The 16,855-nt window shown below is 44.8% G+C and overlaps 1 protein-coding gene across 5 annotated transcripts in view; it reads right to left on the reverse strand.

Annotated features, from left to right (window-relative positions):
• The window catches only part of arhgap12b (Rho GTPase activating protein 12b), a 63,072-nt gene extending 48,804 nt beyond the window's left edge, over positions 1–14,268 (reverse strand). For all 5 annotated transcript variants that reach the window (XM_086307335.1, XM_086307332.1, XM_086307334.1 and 2 more), the window contains exons 1-2: positions 14,093–14,268; positions 9,322–10,063 (exon numbers count right to left, since the gene is read on the reverse strand). In XM_086307335.1, coding sequence (XP_086163461.1) covers positions 9,322–9,996 — 675 coding nt within the window. In that variant the 5' untranslated portion in view covers positions 9,997–10,063; positions 14,093–14,268. The remainder of the gene's footprint in view (positions 1–9,321; positions 10,064–14,092) is intronic.
• Positions 14,269–16,855: the final 2,587 nt, after the last annotated feature.

The raw sequence follows: 16,855 nt of genomic DNA on the forward strand, positions 1-16,855 counted from the left end.
TGGTGACGTGATTTCAAAATTCAGTCTTTATGCAGGCGAAACTAGCGTGGGCGAAGAAAAACAAACAAAATGCCAAGAACAGTGGGATACTGATGGTGCTTCACTTCAGCGCTGCGCTGACTGTGATCCCTCAAGGTGCAAGTACAAACCTCAAACACAGATGCAAAACACTGCAAATTCTAGCACTCTATTAGTCTGTTACTTAACACTAATTAGCAGATAAATGTGCCTGTGCACTGCTCCGGCACGGTTTATTAATGTAGCCTGCTAACCTTGGGTGATAACAGATGCAGCAGTTTTGAGCACGCTGGTCACTTAACAGCATATGTTATTTATTTAGAGACTGAAATATTCAGTATACTTAACAATGGTTTTATTCAGGTCCTAGTTGATTTGTCCACTTTAAAACAAAAATAAAACCAATTAGGTAATTTAGCCTCCTTTTCTGCAACAAGCAACTGTGTGCTGCCAGATACAGTTTTTATCATCAACACAGAAAGTGCAGTATTTGTGAGATTCTTAAGAATAGCTTGACCTGACCACTCATCCACACCAAGAGGCGGCTGGAGGGTGTAAAGGACTAGCAGCTGTTCAAAAGGCTCTGGACACAGCGAGAATAAGTTATGTAACTACGCACTGAGAGCCCAGTGCCCCGAGCATCATCACTTGTGTGCAAACAGACCTCTGTGGAAAACACAGCAGAGGGGGAGCTGGCAAAGTTACTTTCTAAATAAATCCTACACTAGAACACCCACACGTGCCCAGCACCATATCAAACACATAAGCGTACACACAGCAGTTGGTGCTGTCGGTCTGAGTGTTTCCAGGTGAAATGCCACAGGCAGAAGGGAATGAGGTTTCCACATTGATTACAAACAACAGTGAAGGGGAGGGAGAAAGCATGGACAGGGAACGATCCAGAGGGGGAGAGAAGACCAGAGGAAGGCAGCTTGAGAAAAATAATGTAGCCGAGTTATGAAAAGCAGCCCAGATAGGTGTTCTTCTTACCTTTTCTGGGTACATGCTGTCCCAGTGCATCAAGCTACAGCAGTGAGCCAGGCTCAGAGAGAGAGAGAGACACGTTGAGCGACAGGCGAGGGACTAGCTAAACAACAGAGAGCTGCGGAGCAAGGACGAGCAGAGCGAGATAGCCGGAGTGAGCAAATTAAACAGGTGATGTACCCCCGTCATCCACTACATGAATAGGCAGCACGCTGCCTCACAGGCTGACAGGCAGAGCAGCTTTAGGGATGCTGGATACGAAGAACTGCAACTAAAAAGGGAGACAGAAGAGAGGCCAAGGCTTCGGTCTCTCCTGTGTCAGCTCTGTTCTTCAGTGACATGCGGCTCACTTACATGTCAAGTTTACACTCATTACCTCATCTTGGAAGAACACAAGGTAATGAAGACAAGTAACAACCGATGGATTTTAAACACTAACCAACCTGTCACTCTCACTTGAAGGAGAAGTTGCCGTCTAACCAATGCAAAACCAATGTTAAATGATTATAAACTACATAACCTGCTTTTTCCCAATAACTGAGCAGTAACTGAGCAGATGTAGAATATTATGGTTTTCTAGGAAATCACTACAGGACAGCAACCCTATTAGCTTGTGACACAATAACATGTTCTCTTGCAGAGCACTTCTTTGTTACTGAAATGCCTAAGGTCACATGGAGTATGTATGCATTTCAGTAACAAAGAAGTTGTTACTTCTGGTTGTGCCCGGTTTTGTTTATGCCAACTGCAAATGAGGAAACAAGCATTGACAGAACTTCTGCAGGTTAATATAAAGGGATTTGTGCATACACTGCAGCCTTCACCTGTTCTACGCCATAACTGATAGATGGGCATCTGAGAGCAAACATGCAATGTAGTCAAAGAAGATATCAAATGATCTCCAACCTAGTACATGGTCTGTGTGTTGTCTGATTGTGCCCTCAATCTTTAGCTGGCTAATAGGAGTGATTATTGGAAGTACGAGCTCAACATCGGGGAAAAAAAGCCTCTAAGAGTATGCACTTCTTTTGTGGACCACCAAGTGAGTAGTTACCCTTAGGGTATCCCCAGAACTGTTTGGGCTGAAAACTCCTGATGTCCTGACATGTCCGTGTCAGTTCTCAGTTATCCAGGTCTTGGGGGAAAAACAGGCATCTGGACTTTTTGTGGAGATATTTCAACTCTAATCCAACGGCTTCCTCCATTCGAAAGAAAAGGTGGAGAGGGCCAGGTATTTAACCCCTAGTGGGGGTTGTCTCTTGGCCTCTTAGACGAGAGGAGGAACCTCTTCACAGGTTCAGCTGTCTTCTTTTTTCAGGCTCTTAAGATTAACGTCTGAACCTGTTTTTAGGAGTGCATGTGCGAGCAGCTTACGCCCTCCAATGCCATCGTTCCTCTGTTCTGAAGTGAGCGGTTTCCGTCATATTCCTTCCTGTTTTCTGAACAAAATGACTGGGTGTGCATCATAAGTTAGTACGGATAATGTCTGCCTATGTAGCTATGTGCTAACCTTGAAAAAGCTGGGAACCTTATCTTGTGGTCAACAAACCACATCTTTATCGATATATATGGAGGTGTCAAAACTCGTCATTAAGGGTACTAGGTGAGGTCATCAAATGACGTCTTTATTGGGGAAGAAGAAGAATTAAACTGGTGTGACACTTTATGACAGATTGGTCTCTCTGGCTCCTTTCATGTGAACGCACACTGTGACTTGATATGAAATCTTCTTATATCAAAACATTAATAAAGGAAAAATGGAAAGCAAGCAATCCCCCATAACAGCAAGCCTTAATATCAGCTATTGTGGGTTTCTTAAAGCCTTGTTGCTTGGGGCTTGTGGATATAATCCTCATGCGCATGCGTCACAGAGGCATGCATCGGGATGGATGTGGAGGAAGAAATAAATAGAAACATCAGAAACATCAATAGAAAAATCTCATATCCCGATATAAGGCATTTATCGTCCCGACAACGATATATAATAACAAAAATTTTACATTTTCTGTAAATTCTGTTAATCTCGGGCAACTTGACTTGCGTGAAGTGTTTTCAGCTGGGCGTTGTGTACCTGGAGTCGAGTGTTACGTATTTATTACACGGCGTGCTGCGGGGGAAAGCCTGTTCTAAGCTTTTTCTTTTTTTTTTAGCACCTGACAGCTCTTTTTAGCTTCTCATGCGTAAACACTCTGCATTCTATTTCACTTGATTCAGTTTATTTTGAAAAATCTCAACAGGCTCTTCAGCTTTATTGTGAAAGGTTTATGTGGAAAATAAACATGCGGACGGCGGAGCCACGCGGTGGTTTTACCGTCGTTGTTGCTAACGACAATGCATAAAAACAATCACTTGTCCGTCTGTAGTGTGGCTATATTAAATATAAGAGAAAGAGAGAACTTCAGGAAATTATACAGTGACCATCAAAACGATGAAAAAAATATTGCCGTAAACAGATGATTTTGCGACACCACGAAACAAACGATAACATAATATGAAACAGACGTTTTCACATCGTCATCCGATATATATCGTTATATCGAACAGCCCTAGTCACCGGTTGGAAAGTGGACCAAGAGGAGCCATTCACTAAACTCCAGAGACAGGTGTGCAGACTGACTTAGCAGAGGGAGCAGCAGAGAGACAGAGCGAGGCAGAAAAGTAGAAGAGAAACCTCAATGCCCAGACAGAAGAGAGAAAAAGAAGAACTAGGAAGAATGCATGCAGCCAGATGCACGCACTCGCAGAGACAGACGCTCACATGAGCACAGCAGATGCACTGTTTGCTCAAGTTTATTATTAGATTACCAAAAGGTCTAGTGCTGCACTTCTGAGGGAAAAGCAAGCCTTCATTGATTTTACTCGCTTGTTGCCTCACCGTGAGTGAGTGTGCGTTTGTAGGCACTGATGCAGGAATGTCAAGCACGCGCTGGAAAACAAGCAGGGGCCTCCTTTTCAGCCGGACCGGTAGCAAGTCTCGGCACAGGAGATGGTTACAGCACTGCTTGCGCTCATATCTAGTGGAATTTACTGTCTTTGTGTAATAAGAGTGTATGCTTTCTTCAAAAGCTTTCAGCTTATTTGGAAATTGGCTGTAAAGAGTCCCTGCACATAATTTTAGGCTGCACGCACAAAGGGCCCATTTAGCAAAACATGCAATTAGCAGGTTATTGTGGTGCTGTGTGTTTAAGAGCAGGTTGTTTCTGTACAGTAAACTCAAGAGCTTCCCAGGACACTCAAGTGGGACAGAAAGGCTTTCTCACTATCCACCTCACTGTCCTTTCTAAGAACAATACACACATTCTGCTTCACGTGGGAGAAAACGCACGTCACTGAACTTTAATGAGCCGATTCAGCACAACCAAAATAACAGCGGTAAATTCATCAAACCTTTCAGCGAGCGACTGCAGTTTCAAAGTGCATTTAGGAGTCTCAAGCAACCGCACGTAGCGGTATATTTCATTACACTGCTAAACCCTTGATGCACATTCCCAAACTTTGCTCTGTTGCGCAAGTCAGCAAACATACAATGCAGGAGGACGGGGCCAACGTGTGCACGTGCTTCCCTCTGCGTTTCATACACAGGAAGAAGGAAACAGCAATGAGCAGGCCATCGACATCCCAGCATATGCTCACACATTCACAACACCCGCTTTTAATGCTCTCCTCCATTTTTAATGGTGACCTTGTAGTGTCGCTATTCTGGATCACTCAGCTCACCGTGGCAGCTGCTTAGAGGTTCACAGCTCACGTGCTACAACTAATCTCCTCATTAACCAAAAATATGACAATGTACCTGTCTGGGATGCCTTTGCCATCCCATAACCGGGTACGAGCAGCAAAGTCAGGGTCCAGGGCCTCCAAGCCTTCCCCCCGTCTATCTCTCCTCCTCCAGGCACGACTAGCAAGCAAAAAGACCACAAAGCAGGCTGAAGGCAGGCAAACGCTGGCCTCAAAACAGCAGCATACTTTCATTTTTAACCCCTCTAAGAATCCATCTGGATGCATACAAGCTTGTTATGTCACTGTGGCTACACAGCAGCCCTTCAATTAGATTTCTCTGAGAGGAGAAAAAAAATAAAAACAACAACGCAATACTAGAAGACAGCTTATTTAATGGGAGTGACTGATCCATCTTGTAATCTCAGGGAATTACCAGTTTCATCACAGACACAGAGAGTGCAGCCTGTGAGGATTTACTTAACAGCCAAATGTGTTGGAATTATGAAAGAAAGGGAGGGTCCAGCAGTGTTTAGACACTGATTGTGTCAAATGGTATAAATCCTGGCGTGAGGGTGGGGGCTTTAAGGCCTTTCTACCTGTGAGTGCCTGCAGGGCAGCTGGCCGACTCCATGGCATAAAAACACAGACCCAAACACTTCCAGGGCCACCACATCTGTGTGACACATCCACTGAGAGAGAAAACAACCATCCGACCTCTCCAAAAATCCCACAGAGTGGCATTCATCTGCTCATTAAGTCACAGTGCTTTGGAACAAAGAAAACTGCTTCCAGTCAAAAAAGAAGAGAAGCTGAGTAAAAAGCACTCCTGAGGAACCTGACTCAAAATAACTTTCTTTGTGGGGATACACACACTGTGTGGTCAGACAAACAGACAAAACAACAGATAAAAGCAGAGTAACCGTAGAGAAAACCAAGATGTTTATGTGGAAAAAAGGGCTTTAAATCACATGTTTGCTAAATTCAAAAAAGAAAACACACAACAGATCCTACTGCGAGGTCCCCGAGAAGTGAGGAAAAGAGGCTTATTTTGCCCGTCCAATAAGAACGCAGTAGCTGTGCTGTCTAGACGAGAGAGGAGGGGGAGGGTTGGTTAATAAAAGGGAGTTGGTTTGGATGGGGCTGTGTGACCACCGGCCCAAGCAACCTCCAGTGGTGCAGAGGAGGCGTGGAGTGAACCATCAGTCTCTGCCAGAGCCGGCGAGATAAGCAAATTACACGAGGAAAGCATGAAGAGACACGGAGGCGTTAATCGCCACCCGCACATCAAATCAAATCAATTAAGAGGGGGCCAGCTGGCACTTGAATCCTCCCATCCAGTCTCCATTCATTCAAAGGCTCCTGAGTCGATGTGCTCAGGAGAGGAAATGTGTTTGTGGATGGGTACCGTTACTGCAGCTTTAGCCTCTTCTAATAACCTGATTTGTGGACAAGGTTTGTCCTCCTTGGGTGGCTTTAAGTTGTAAGTGGGTTAAAATTAGTCTTATTAGATGATACTGCCACTCCAGACAGCCTGACAGCAAGTGTATTAGTGCCTGGCAGTCTGCATTTTCACTGCACTGGCATGCTGGGACACTGGACATGCTCGTTGCCATAGAGATACATGATGACATCATGGTTTTGCACCTTCAGTGAGGATCTGAGATGACTGTGACGTTTACTGCAGCTTCAACAGTGTTTGCTACCTCACGTTTAGACCAGCTTCAGCAGCTTAACAGAGAAGCTCCTGTATGTCAATGAGCTACTCAGCCTTCAGTGTTGATAAGATAAGATAACCTTTATTAGTCCCACACGTGGGAAATTTGTTGATGGGCTATATGCTAATATATCGGCCACTGTTTTCCCCTTTCAGAACATGAAACAATCAGATTTCCCTAAAATTTGTTATGTTATGGGGAAGAGAGAGATGAGGAACATTGAAAGTGCTGCGAGGTTACGCAAATAAAAGTTATCATCTTGTTAAAATGGAGTGTTCACAAGCTTGGATTCTAGTATTTATGTGGATGCTAATTTGAAATGCACCACCTACCTAATCTGTTCCAGATTAAGCACACTCTTCATGGCACTTGGCAGCTGACACCTCCCAGCAGGATACTATGCACTGCCACACCACAAAAACTTAAGGTAGTCACACCAGATCGCAATATGCAGAGCGGGGCTGATCCAGCACGTGATTCATGCTGGACCAGCTCCGCTCTGCAACCCAGTGGACACAAAAGCTCTAATGCCTACATGCCATGTTGCACACCACAGCACTGCCATATCTATGCCACAAAGGTCAGAGGTGTCATAGTGGTGCGATGGTGGCCCACCTTGGGTCAATCAGATAATTTTATGTATGTTTTAGCAAGTCTCAATCACAATACAGAGGAACCCCGACTTACGAATACCCCATTTAACAAAAAATTCAACTTACGAAGGCACTTAACGGCAATATTTCTGCCCGTGTTACGTCAAAATGCCCGCTTAACAAAATCTGCTGGCTCTGATTGGCTGAGCCCAGAATGCCTACAATGCCCACAATTGGCTTTTGTACTTGCGCTTCGCTGTTCCACTTGAATGACGTATTAGTGTTGCAGTTAGCAATTAGCCTATAGCCTATCGTTCACTCAAAAGGCGCAATGGGTGCTTCGACTTACGAAAATTTTCGACTAATGAAAGACCCTCAGGAACGAATTAATTTCGTAAGTCGGGGTTTCACTGTATTAAGTAAACACAAAGGATACAATTAACTATTTTTTTTCAAATCGCATAAAAGTGAGTTTTACCACTCTGGCACTAACAAGTGTCTAAAACCAACTTCTAAAATACAATATTGCCTCAGCAGGAACCTCCCTCTGCCTCTCTCTCTTCAGGGGGCAGTTTGCTTGTACCCGTGCAATGGCAGGAAGCAGTGGAAGGAGAGGAGCTGAAAGAATTGGGCTTTCTGCAGGGTCATTCACTTGCCTGGCAACAGGCCAAACAGGACAAGCTAACACAACAAGGTACAAAGAGAGAGGGAGTGGGTTCCACCTGCCCCGGCGACTACAGACACCGCAGAGCTTGACGGGGAGCTCTGGCTAAATCCTGTCTGCTGTCTGTTACTTATGCGCCAAAAACCACCCCAAAGAGCTGCCCATGCAAATGTAAATGCCTGAGAGTGAAATGTGTTGATTTTGGCCAAGCATATAATTAACTCCAAAAGTTTAGTGAGAAAGCAACCCTTTTCTTTCTTCTTTTTTTTGTTGGGGGGGGGGGGGGGGGGGGGGGGGGGGGTTATGTCAATAGCGACCCACCAACCCGTTGGCCATCCAACAGTACATCTGTGGCTCTGAAGCCATAAACTGTGTTGGTGTGCTGCCATTCTCACTTTCCTTCACATGGCGCATCACACATGGCATTCGCACTCACACATGTTCTCGCTCACACAACGGTCCCCGCAGCGGGGCGATCGGGGGCTACAGACTGATCCACGGCAGATATGACCTAGTTTCTATTCAGGCCCGTCTCTTTGTTCACTCAACAGTGGAGGAGGCTGCTGCAGCCCGTGGAACAAAGAACACAAGCAGCACTTGGAACCTTGGAACCAGCTGACCCTGCCTGGATACGGCCGGCCCAAAAATGGCTCGTGAAGGCAGAGCCACATGGCCTCCCACTGTCTTCAAATCTCCTCCTTTTTCCTACTTTGATCTACCAGCGCTCCAGACAAGGGAGGATAAGCCCCAGTTCCTGCAGTCTCCCACAGTCCCCCTGTCTGAGAGTGATGAGACATATCTCGTGGCCTGAGTTATCAGTCTGTGGGACGGGAAAGAAAGGAGAGGGAGGAAATAAATTTTATGATTTCAAAGTGTGTGTGTGTGTTGGGGGGGAGGTCAGGAAGTCTAGATCTCTGCAGATACCAAAACCTTTGCAGAGATAATCTGTCTCAAAGCATTAGCCTAGCTATAATGATACCTTTACACACCTTCCTGTGGTACAGCAACATAAAAGTGTTTGAAAAGCTAAAGTGACAACAAAGCTGCACAGCCTTATATTCGATCTACCTGAAGACTCAGTTATAGAAGCCTGCATTTAACAAGCAAAACCATTTAGTCGTTAATGGCCCAACTACAACGCAACCCCCTCACCCCACTCCGTCTGTACAAACCAGACAAATTCTGCTTCAAAGGCAACAGCAGATTTTAATAAGCACGTGCAACTGTTGATGCGTTTACTCAGAACTGGCAAATGATGCACAGCTGATGAACGATTGCAGCTAAGCAAGATGATGAATGAAGAAGCTGGAACTTCTCTCTACGCAATGACAGAATGTGACTGGGACGAGGGCAGCTATTTGCAGATGGCCCAGAGGAAATGTGAGCAAAGAGTGTGAAATAAACCAGGGAGAGAGGAAGACGTGAACAGAAAAGGGAAAAAAAAAACATAGCTGAGAGAACAAAGAAACAGAAAATGAATGGCGATCATAAGAGTGAGTCACTTTTGCTGGGAGGGGAGCAGTTACAGAACCAAAGGTGTCACCCTGTGTGGTATTTGGTGCACCTGCAAAGCAATGCACAAATGCGCAAAGCAAGGCTTACTAATAGAAATTAAGCAGCAGCTTACCTGCATGTGTTCTGTTGAGCTGCTGCTCAGCTCGTCTCCAGACTCCGAGTCGTTGCGGAGCTTGTTTAGCCCCTCTCCAGGCAACTCGCTCAGAGGGGACGTCTTGCTGCCATCCGGGCTTTTGTGGTTGTTCCCCGATTTTGGTGTTGGTGAATCAGCCCGCGTCCGTGGCAATGTGGAATTGTTGGGGTGGTGGTGGTTGTTGTTATTGTGGAGAAGTACCAACTCAGCGACCAGCTTGCAGTGGTGGGGACTCCCCACGTTCTGGTTAGCATCCTTGGGCAGTGCAGGCGGAGTGACGCGATCAGAAGATGGAGAGGGGGTGGAAGAAGGCGACGGGCGTCCGAAGCTGGACATTTCTGGCTGAGGTCTGTTGAGGTTCTCATTGGAGGCCCGGCAGATGTCCAAAACGGCGGGCTTGGCCCTCAAGGTGGGTTTCTGGGGGGGCATGAGCGCCCTGCGCACTTCCCTGACGTACTGTGCTGGCACATAAAATGCCTTTGCGCCTTCGTCCTTTCTCACCTGCCACCAGTCCTCGTTGGTCTTCTTCACCAGCATATAGCACTCTCCCTGCCGGATAGCCACCATCTTGTCTTTGGCCTTGTACTCGTAGTCATATTCCACCTCAATGTAGACCTGTCCCGGAGCGATGGGCAGCCCCTCTCTGTCAGCCATGTCTGTGGGAACAAGTGCTTGCCTCAGCTGATCAGCAATCTGGGCCTGCAGGGTTCCTCATATCTCACTGAGGAAGACAAGACAGAGGAGAACCATAAGTTGTTAATTTTTATTTTTTTTTAAAGACTACAAAACTTTGAGCAAAGTTGAACACACACATCCAGTAAACAACACAAACCCTCTGCTATTTATATGGCCTGGGTATCCACACCCCACTTTATTACTCAGCTTATAACCACAACCACAAAGCGCTACTGCTGAAACACGCTCACATTATGACACAATGTTCCCCCAGTCAGACGTGCTCGGATGGTGAGTCAACCACAAGCAGGCAGTCAACACTGACTGGCCCTGATAACGGATACGACCACTAAGGATATCCAGCCTGGTAATCCGATCGTCCTCTGCTGAGCTAAAGGTGATGGCAACATGACCCCACACACTAATCTTAATGACTATAACGACACTGTGGAGGCCACGTTCTTTCAGTGGCTGCACTTAAAAATAAAGTCGGCATCATTTTATTAGCTTCTTGTCATGCACTGTATAAAACCACTACCAGCCCGTGGTAGCCTTTGTGTAGCTCTCAGGCACACAAGCAAGGCTGCACTTCAGTAAATGTGCTTCATGGATGTAGCTCCCCCGTCTAAAAAGTAAAGCCCAAGTGCAAGTGTCTTCAACATGGAGTGTTTTTAATGGCCATTAACATGCAGTTTCTCAGGGTGTAAAGAGAAGTCCAATTGGGAGGAAGTCTATGGGAAAATCCACTTCCTTCTTCCTTGATCTATGGCCTCAATAAAACCTTTCCTCACGAGTTCATAGTTTCAGTCGATAATGTGAAATATTACGAAATAGATTGTTACATTTACTGTGTAAATTTTGGTCCCAATTAGTCTCCAGAAAGACAACAAATAATGTATAAAATAATTTTAGCTCAATTTCACATGTAAATAATAATAATAATAATAATAATAATAATGGATTGGATTTATATAGCGCTTTTCAAGGCACCCAAAGCGCTTTACAATACCACTATTCATTCACTCTCACATTCATACACTGGTGGAGGCAGCTACAGTTGTAGCCACAGTTGCCCTGGGGCAGACTGACAGAAGCGAGGCTGCCATATCGCGCCATCGGCCCCTCTGGCCAACACCAGTAGGCAAGTAGGGTGAAGTGTCTTGCCCAAGGACACAACGACCAGGACAGAGAGCCCAGGGATCGAACCGGCGACCTTCCGGTTACAGATGCGATTCCCAACCCCCTGAGCCAAGGTCGCCCACAAAAGAGCCATTCGTTTAGAAAACAGAAGCTATACAGCTTGAGATGTGCAATTTCAACATCCCTAAGTTCTTCCAAACTCATCGAGAGTGTCATTACATGGATATTACAATTTACAGATCACACTGGATCTAGAAAGTCATAAAACCTTCATTTAGAGAGTTGTAAGGAAAATAACAGTTTTCTGTTTTTCATGATCCAAACCATTGTTTAGATTTTAAAAAATAATAATTTAAATCGACGTGCATTTTTAATCCGATGTGTTGTAATGCTGGCATCATCGCACCAGGAATATCTCAGTATTTTATTTAAAAACTGTATCCTCTTGCAGGCTGGTTCTGGACCACATGACTGGAATCCCTGATATAAAGTCTATGAGTCCTGCTCTGCAGCTTTGGCATCATTACTCATTAATGCAGCTACAAGACACTGTGTGAAACCTCTTAAAAGCTTGAGGCGATCTCTTTGCTATATCATGTACACTCAGTGTGTGAGTCAGAAGACAGCTGGGCCCCACGCCATTCCTGTGCAGTTTGTTTTGGGACGAGACCTGTCATTGAGCCATCAGATAGTATCCTTTCATCAGTTAACCTAATATCTCCTCATATTGAATTCTTCTTCTTCTTCTCCTGCCCCTGAAATACCAGCCGCCACAGACTGAAGTCTAGGCGGCAAAAGCAGCTGCTATTAGTGAGGCGTGAGAACATGCCGCCAAATCTACAAAGGGCCCCATCCTTACGTAAAGAAATAGACAGCTACACCCAGAATAGATTTACAGTGGTAAGAGCCGTCTGGGCCAGAGTGGGAACCCATGAAAGATGTCCATAATGAGCTTTAATAGTGTCTGTTTCATCTGTTTCAACACTATGAAGTATTACAGTTGCATCAAGCCACAGCTTTCTGGGTGTGTGTCTCTGAAAGCAGCCCGGTCCAGGCTTGTCCCAGCACAACCTCCAACTGTAATGTCAAATTACACATGCATCAGCCTTTATGAATGACCGTCTCTTCAGGAACATGCAAGGGCAAGAATGCACCACTCAGACACAATCTACAGTTGACACCATGAGCAAAGCTGCCAAAGATGTAGTCACGTGCCTGTTAGGGCTTCCACGTGATAACACCATTATCACCATAGTTTGCATGGCAGTCACTGTCCTGACTTCATCACAGGAAGCTAACACAGAGAGCAGTGAGTTTAAGCTCTTCGGTCCCTGATCGCGTACGTAGTAGTATGCAAGGTTGTAACAGATAACTACTAGCATGTGAAGCTGAGGCACCTATCTGAAAGGCTCCCAAATATACCCAAGGAAAACCATTTCCCACACTGACCACAAATGACCACAAAACCAAACGATTAAATCTGCTCTAATAGGAGCATAAACCGAGAGAAACTGGCTGGAGATCAAGCATGACATCACTAGCCTCGGAAGGGGCCCCCAGCTCCACTAGTCACTACTGTTAATTATTAAAAGCAACTTCTCAGCAAGAATGCAGCTGAAATATGGAGCTCCTCGTCTCTCCTTTCAACTGCTGTGGTTCTGGCAGAGGACTCGAGAGTAAATCTTGTTGGAAATAAATCCCCAGCACTGCACAGCAGGGTGTCACAGCACTGTGCAGCTTTACAGGAGCGCACTGGCCAACTTGTTGCTCAGCAGACTCTTACAAAAAAAAAAAAAAAGGGATGTTGTGCAAATACTGCCTGTCCCTGTCGATATGGACCTTGATAACCATAAACTTACTGTGTTTCTTTTGTGGAGTTTTAAAAGAGGAGCCAGGTGGTTCGAAATCCTCAACCAGTGACAACAATCCGGTGACAGAAATAGGTCTCTGGAAAAACATTTTTAAAGATTCTTAACGAACATGTTTATGACTTGCACTGCTGCACACCGTTAACATGTTAAATCAGTGTCTCTCAGCTGGGTGGGTGTAGATGGAAGAATATTAAGCTAGGCATCAGTAAGGAGATCACGACCAGAGCGTTTACCTGCATACATCTGCAGACAAGCCACTGTAGCAGCAGAAACACCCTGAGACCTGCACTGCCTTTGTCCCTATGCTTCACCCAAAGCAGATGTGTGGATGAGCAGCATCCACTCCAACATGTGCTCCTGCTGCTGCTGCATTGCAATCCCATCTATGCGGGTTATTTGCTGCATATGATGAGCATCAATGGGAAATAAACGCTGCTTCTCCCTGACACAGCACTGGAAAAGCCCCCTCTAAAGGCAAGCAGTCTATAAATTGTAGGGGGGGGGGGGACTCAGAGCATGCCTGAGGGGGCAGGCGATGGTGAGGGGCGGTATAGGTGGGGGGTAGGGTCCCTTCCACACACACACACACACACACACACACACACACTGCAGTAACGCAACACAAAGGAGTTTAATCCATGTGAATTCATGACAAAGGGTCTCCGAATCGACATCACCAAGGATTCCCAGGAGCGAGGGGAGAGGAGGGCATGCCTGCCAAAGAAAGCCCCCTCCTCCTATTTATGTCGCCTCCCGGACCGGGACAAATAACCAAAAACACCGAGAGGAAATTAGCCCATCAACACGGAGTGATGCTATCACGTGGAACCTTTAATTACCCTCTCAGTAGAATATCAACAACGTTTCTTTAGTTTATTTTCCCACTAGCAGACATTTTCGGGGTATTTTCGAGAAGCTTCATGCGTGGACAAAAGCACTGCAGGTTCACTCGAGTACGAACCACCGCGCGCTCTGCCACAGCGTGCCATAGCAACAAAGTAATTCCGACAGAAGCCAATAGCCTCGCGCTGACCATCGCGCCCCGCCAGGATAAAATCACTCACCTCGAGAAAAAAGAAACTCCCGCTTCGTCTCTCCGTGCTTCGTGCCGACCGCAGAGGTACTCCGAGGGAACTTTTTTCTAACCTATTTCAGTCTCGCCTGCTCCGACTGAGTCCGCAGAAGACCTCAAGTCCTTCAGCCAGCTTGTTCGCAATCCGCCGCCTCTCCACAGGCTGTCAAGTTCCGAGCGGAAACAGCGCACATCCGGTCATAATTGCCAAAATAAATCTGCCTCCGTCAAATTCTCGCTATTGGAGATAATCACGATAACGCTATCACCATAAGAGCCATATTTATATAATCATAACAAAAATAATAATATTATTAGTAACAGACAACCTTGCCTTTGCACTTTTCTATTTCTTGGAAAATGAATTACGCTTGATGCAGTCACACAGCTGTGGGGCACTGACAGACTCTGTACCCACAAATGTACAAAACAATGGAAAAGAGTTTTATTTAAAAAATATCAAATGTGCATTAATTACACATTTTGGAGGTTATTTAAAAAAACAAAAAACACGGTTATCAAATCAGCAACAGATAATTATATTTCTTGGTTATTTTATTGTTTTATTCGTCTTATGCTACGGGAACTTTACAGGGAACTTTTGTTTTGAAGTTAATTTGCATCGTAAAGAACACATTTTATTATATCTATATTTTTGCTCACTAAAATTTATATCACAATACTCCGCAATACTAATTTGTCCAAGCATAACAATCTCCTCGCTGAACGGAGTTGTAGTCCTTGGACTGTGCTACTATATTATCATATTATACACATTTCATCTCAGAGGAAATCCTCACACATAAACACACATTTGTTTTGTTTTTTTAGGAAGAAAATTTTACTGTGTAAAAAAAACAAATCCTTGAAGGCTTGGGGAGTTAATTAACTTGCGTTTATAATCCTACATGATGTGATAAAGTAATCAGCAAAATTTTCAGTTGAATAGTTTTTAGATTTTTGATGGACCTTTAGTTTCATGAACAAACAAACTTGTTTCCGGTTTGAGTTCGCGTACTTTATTGCACCCTGTGGCAGTTGGGGCATTTAACACAGCAGTCGTCTGTCACTCCCACTCCGCCCGTCTGTCAACGCTGATAGACGGGTTTCAGAGCCTCGAGGTCTCCCTGGCCTCTCCCGGCCGAACACCCTGGGGGTCTTTGACTTTGATCTGGTAAACTTGGAATAGTTGTAAATTTCCTCAAGGTAAAGGTCATGACAGTAAGATGAAATTATTTCCCTTCAGAACCAGGCTTTTAATTCTCACAGTCTTTAAATCGTGTAACATCACCAAACATACATAGGCTACTGAGCTGAAATTTCTTTTGGTGATCAAAGAAGAGTGTTTTACCATCCAAGCAGGAACATGAATGATTTAGTGCCAGGAAGCAGGGAGGCTTCAGTGGAGTCACTCACCCAGACTTAGCCTCTGGCAAAAACACTACAACCATAGTATCTTAGAAAAATGTATGAATGTGTCATAAACAACTCTGTGTTAAAACACAACGTGTTGTTGTAAAGAGGAAATGACAGTTCCGAGCACTGATTTCAGTACACATCAGTCTTGTTTAGAGAGGTTTTTTGGCTGTTTTGCTCTTTTTTTAACGTTTTGCTAGTGTGCTAGCAACTTGCTAACTTGCTTTCAGTTTTTTCAGAAAATGTTAATTCAGACTTTTATCACTGAGGGCAACATTGCACTTTTCCATGCGTATTGCTGTTCCTTTCGCTTTTGCTGTTTCTTTGGAATTTTGGAATGCCAACTCAACTTGGATTTCCTACTCAGAGAGTCAGAGCAGCCCCGCCAACCACAAGTTAGCAATCCAAGATGGCGGCCTTCAATATAAACAGTAGAAAACGAATCCCGTTTTTTCTCACTTTCCTGACTTTAAAGCTGGAACAGGCTAACTCGGGAGTGTCTGGAAAACAGCATAGGAATGCTTTCAGTGACTTGCCTTGGTTGAGTTAGGACACCATCCTGTGGTACAAGTTGGTATGACGCAAAAGAACAGCCAGGACCTTTTTCAGCTCCCGTTGATGTTGTCTCAGTCTTGTCAAAGTTTAGATCTCACTCAGATGTTAAACTGTTCAATGGTGCCTGAGTTGTGTCTCCCGCGCTAAACTGAAAGTAAAAAAAAAACTTCCCAAAATACAGGAAACCAAGTGTCTGATGCTCAGAATTTTCTGAGGCAGGATTCCCCACCTAATGTGTTAGGTAGGGAATTTGTTTTTCTTGTATTTATTTTCCTACTCGTCTTCTGGCTGCTCTTTTTAAGGATTGCCACAGTGGATCATTTGCCTTCATGTCACCCTATCCCGAGCATCCTTCTCTGTCAAACCTGTGTTTGGCCCATGACATCCATCAATCTTTTCTGTGGTCTTCTTTTCCTCCTGTTTGGTTGTTTATTTTCATACCCTCTCATATTTTCTACATTAATCAGCTCATCAAAGTCCTCCTTTCACCTTTTCAACACTCGTCATATGTTAGCACATTTCCATCTCTATTCTTAATCATGCTGCACATACTCAATCTCTGTCTGCAGCCAATCACCACAAGTCCCTTTCTCCTTCCTCAGCGTCCAGTCTCACATACAACTCAGTATAAGCTTTTTCCTTTGCTACCGCTCACTTTAATAGATGCCCCCCCCCCTCCCCCATATACTCCTGTGTAGTTTATTCATCTCCTCAACTGTGTGTTATACTTGTATAACTATGCATGTGACAAATAAAGAACCTTGAACTTGAACTAACCCCCCCT

This window comes from Aulonocara sp. 'chitande type north' Nkhata Bay, linkage group LG9 (genome assembly GCF_057382095.1).
Source record: "Aulonocara sp. 'chitande type north' Nkhata Bay isolate Kocher_YH1m ecotype deep benthic linkage group LG9, A_spYH_male_GT1.1, whole genome shotgun sequence".
Classification (NCBI taxonomy): Eukaryota; Metazoa; Chordata; class Actinopteri; order Cichliformes; family Cichlidae; genus Aulonocara; species Aulonocara sp. 'chitande type north' Nkhata Bay.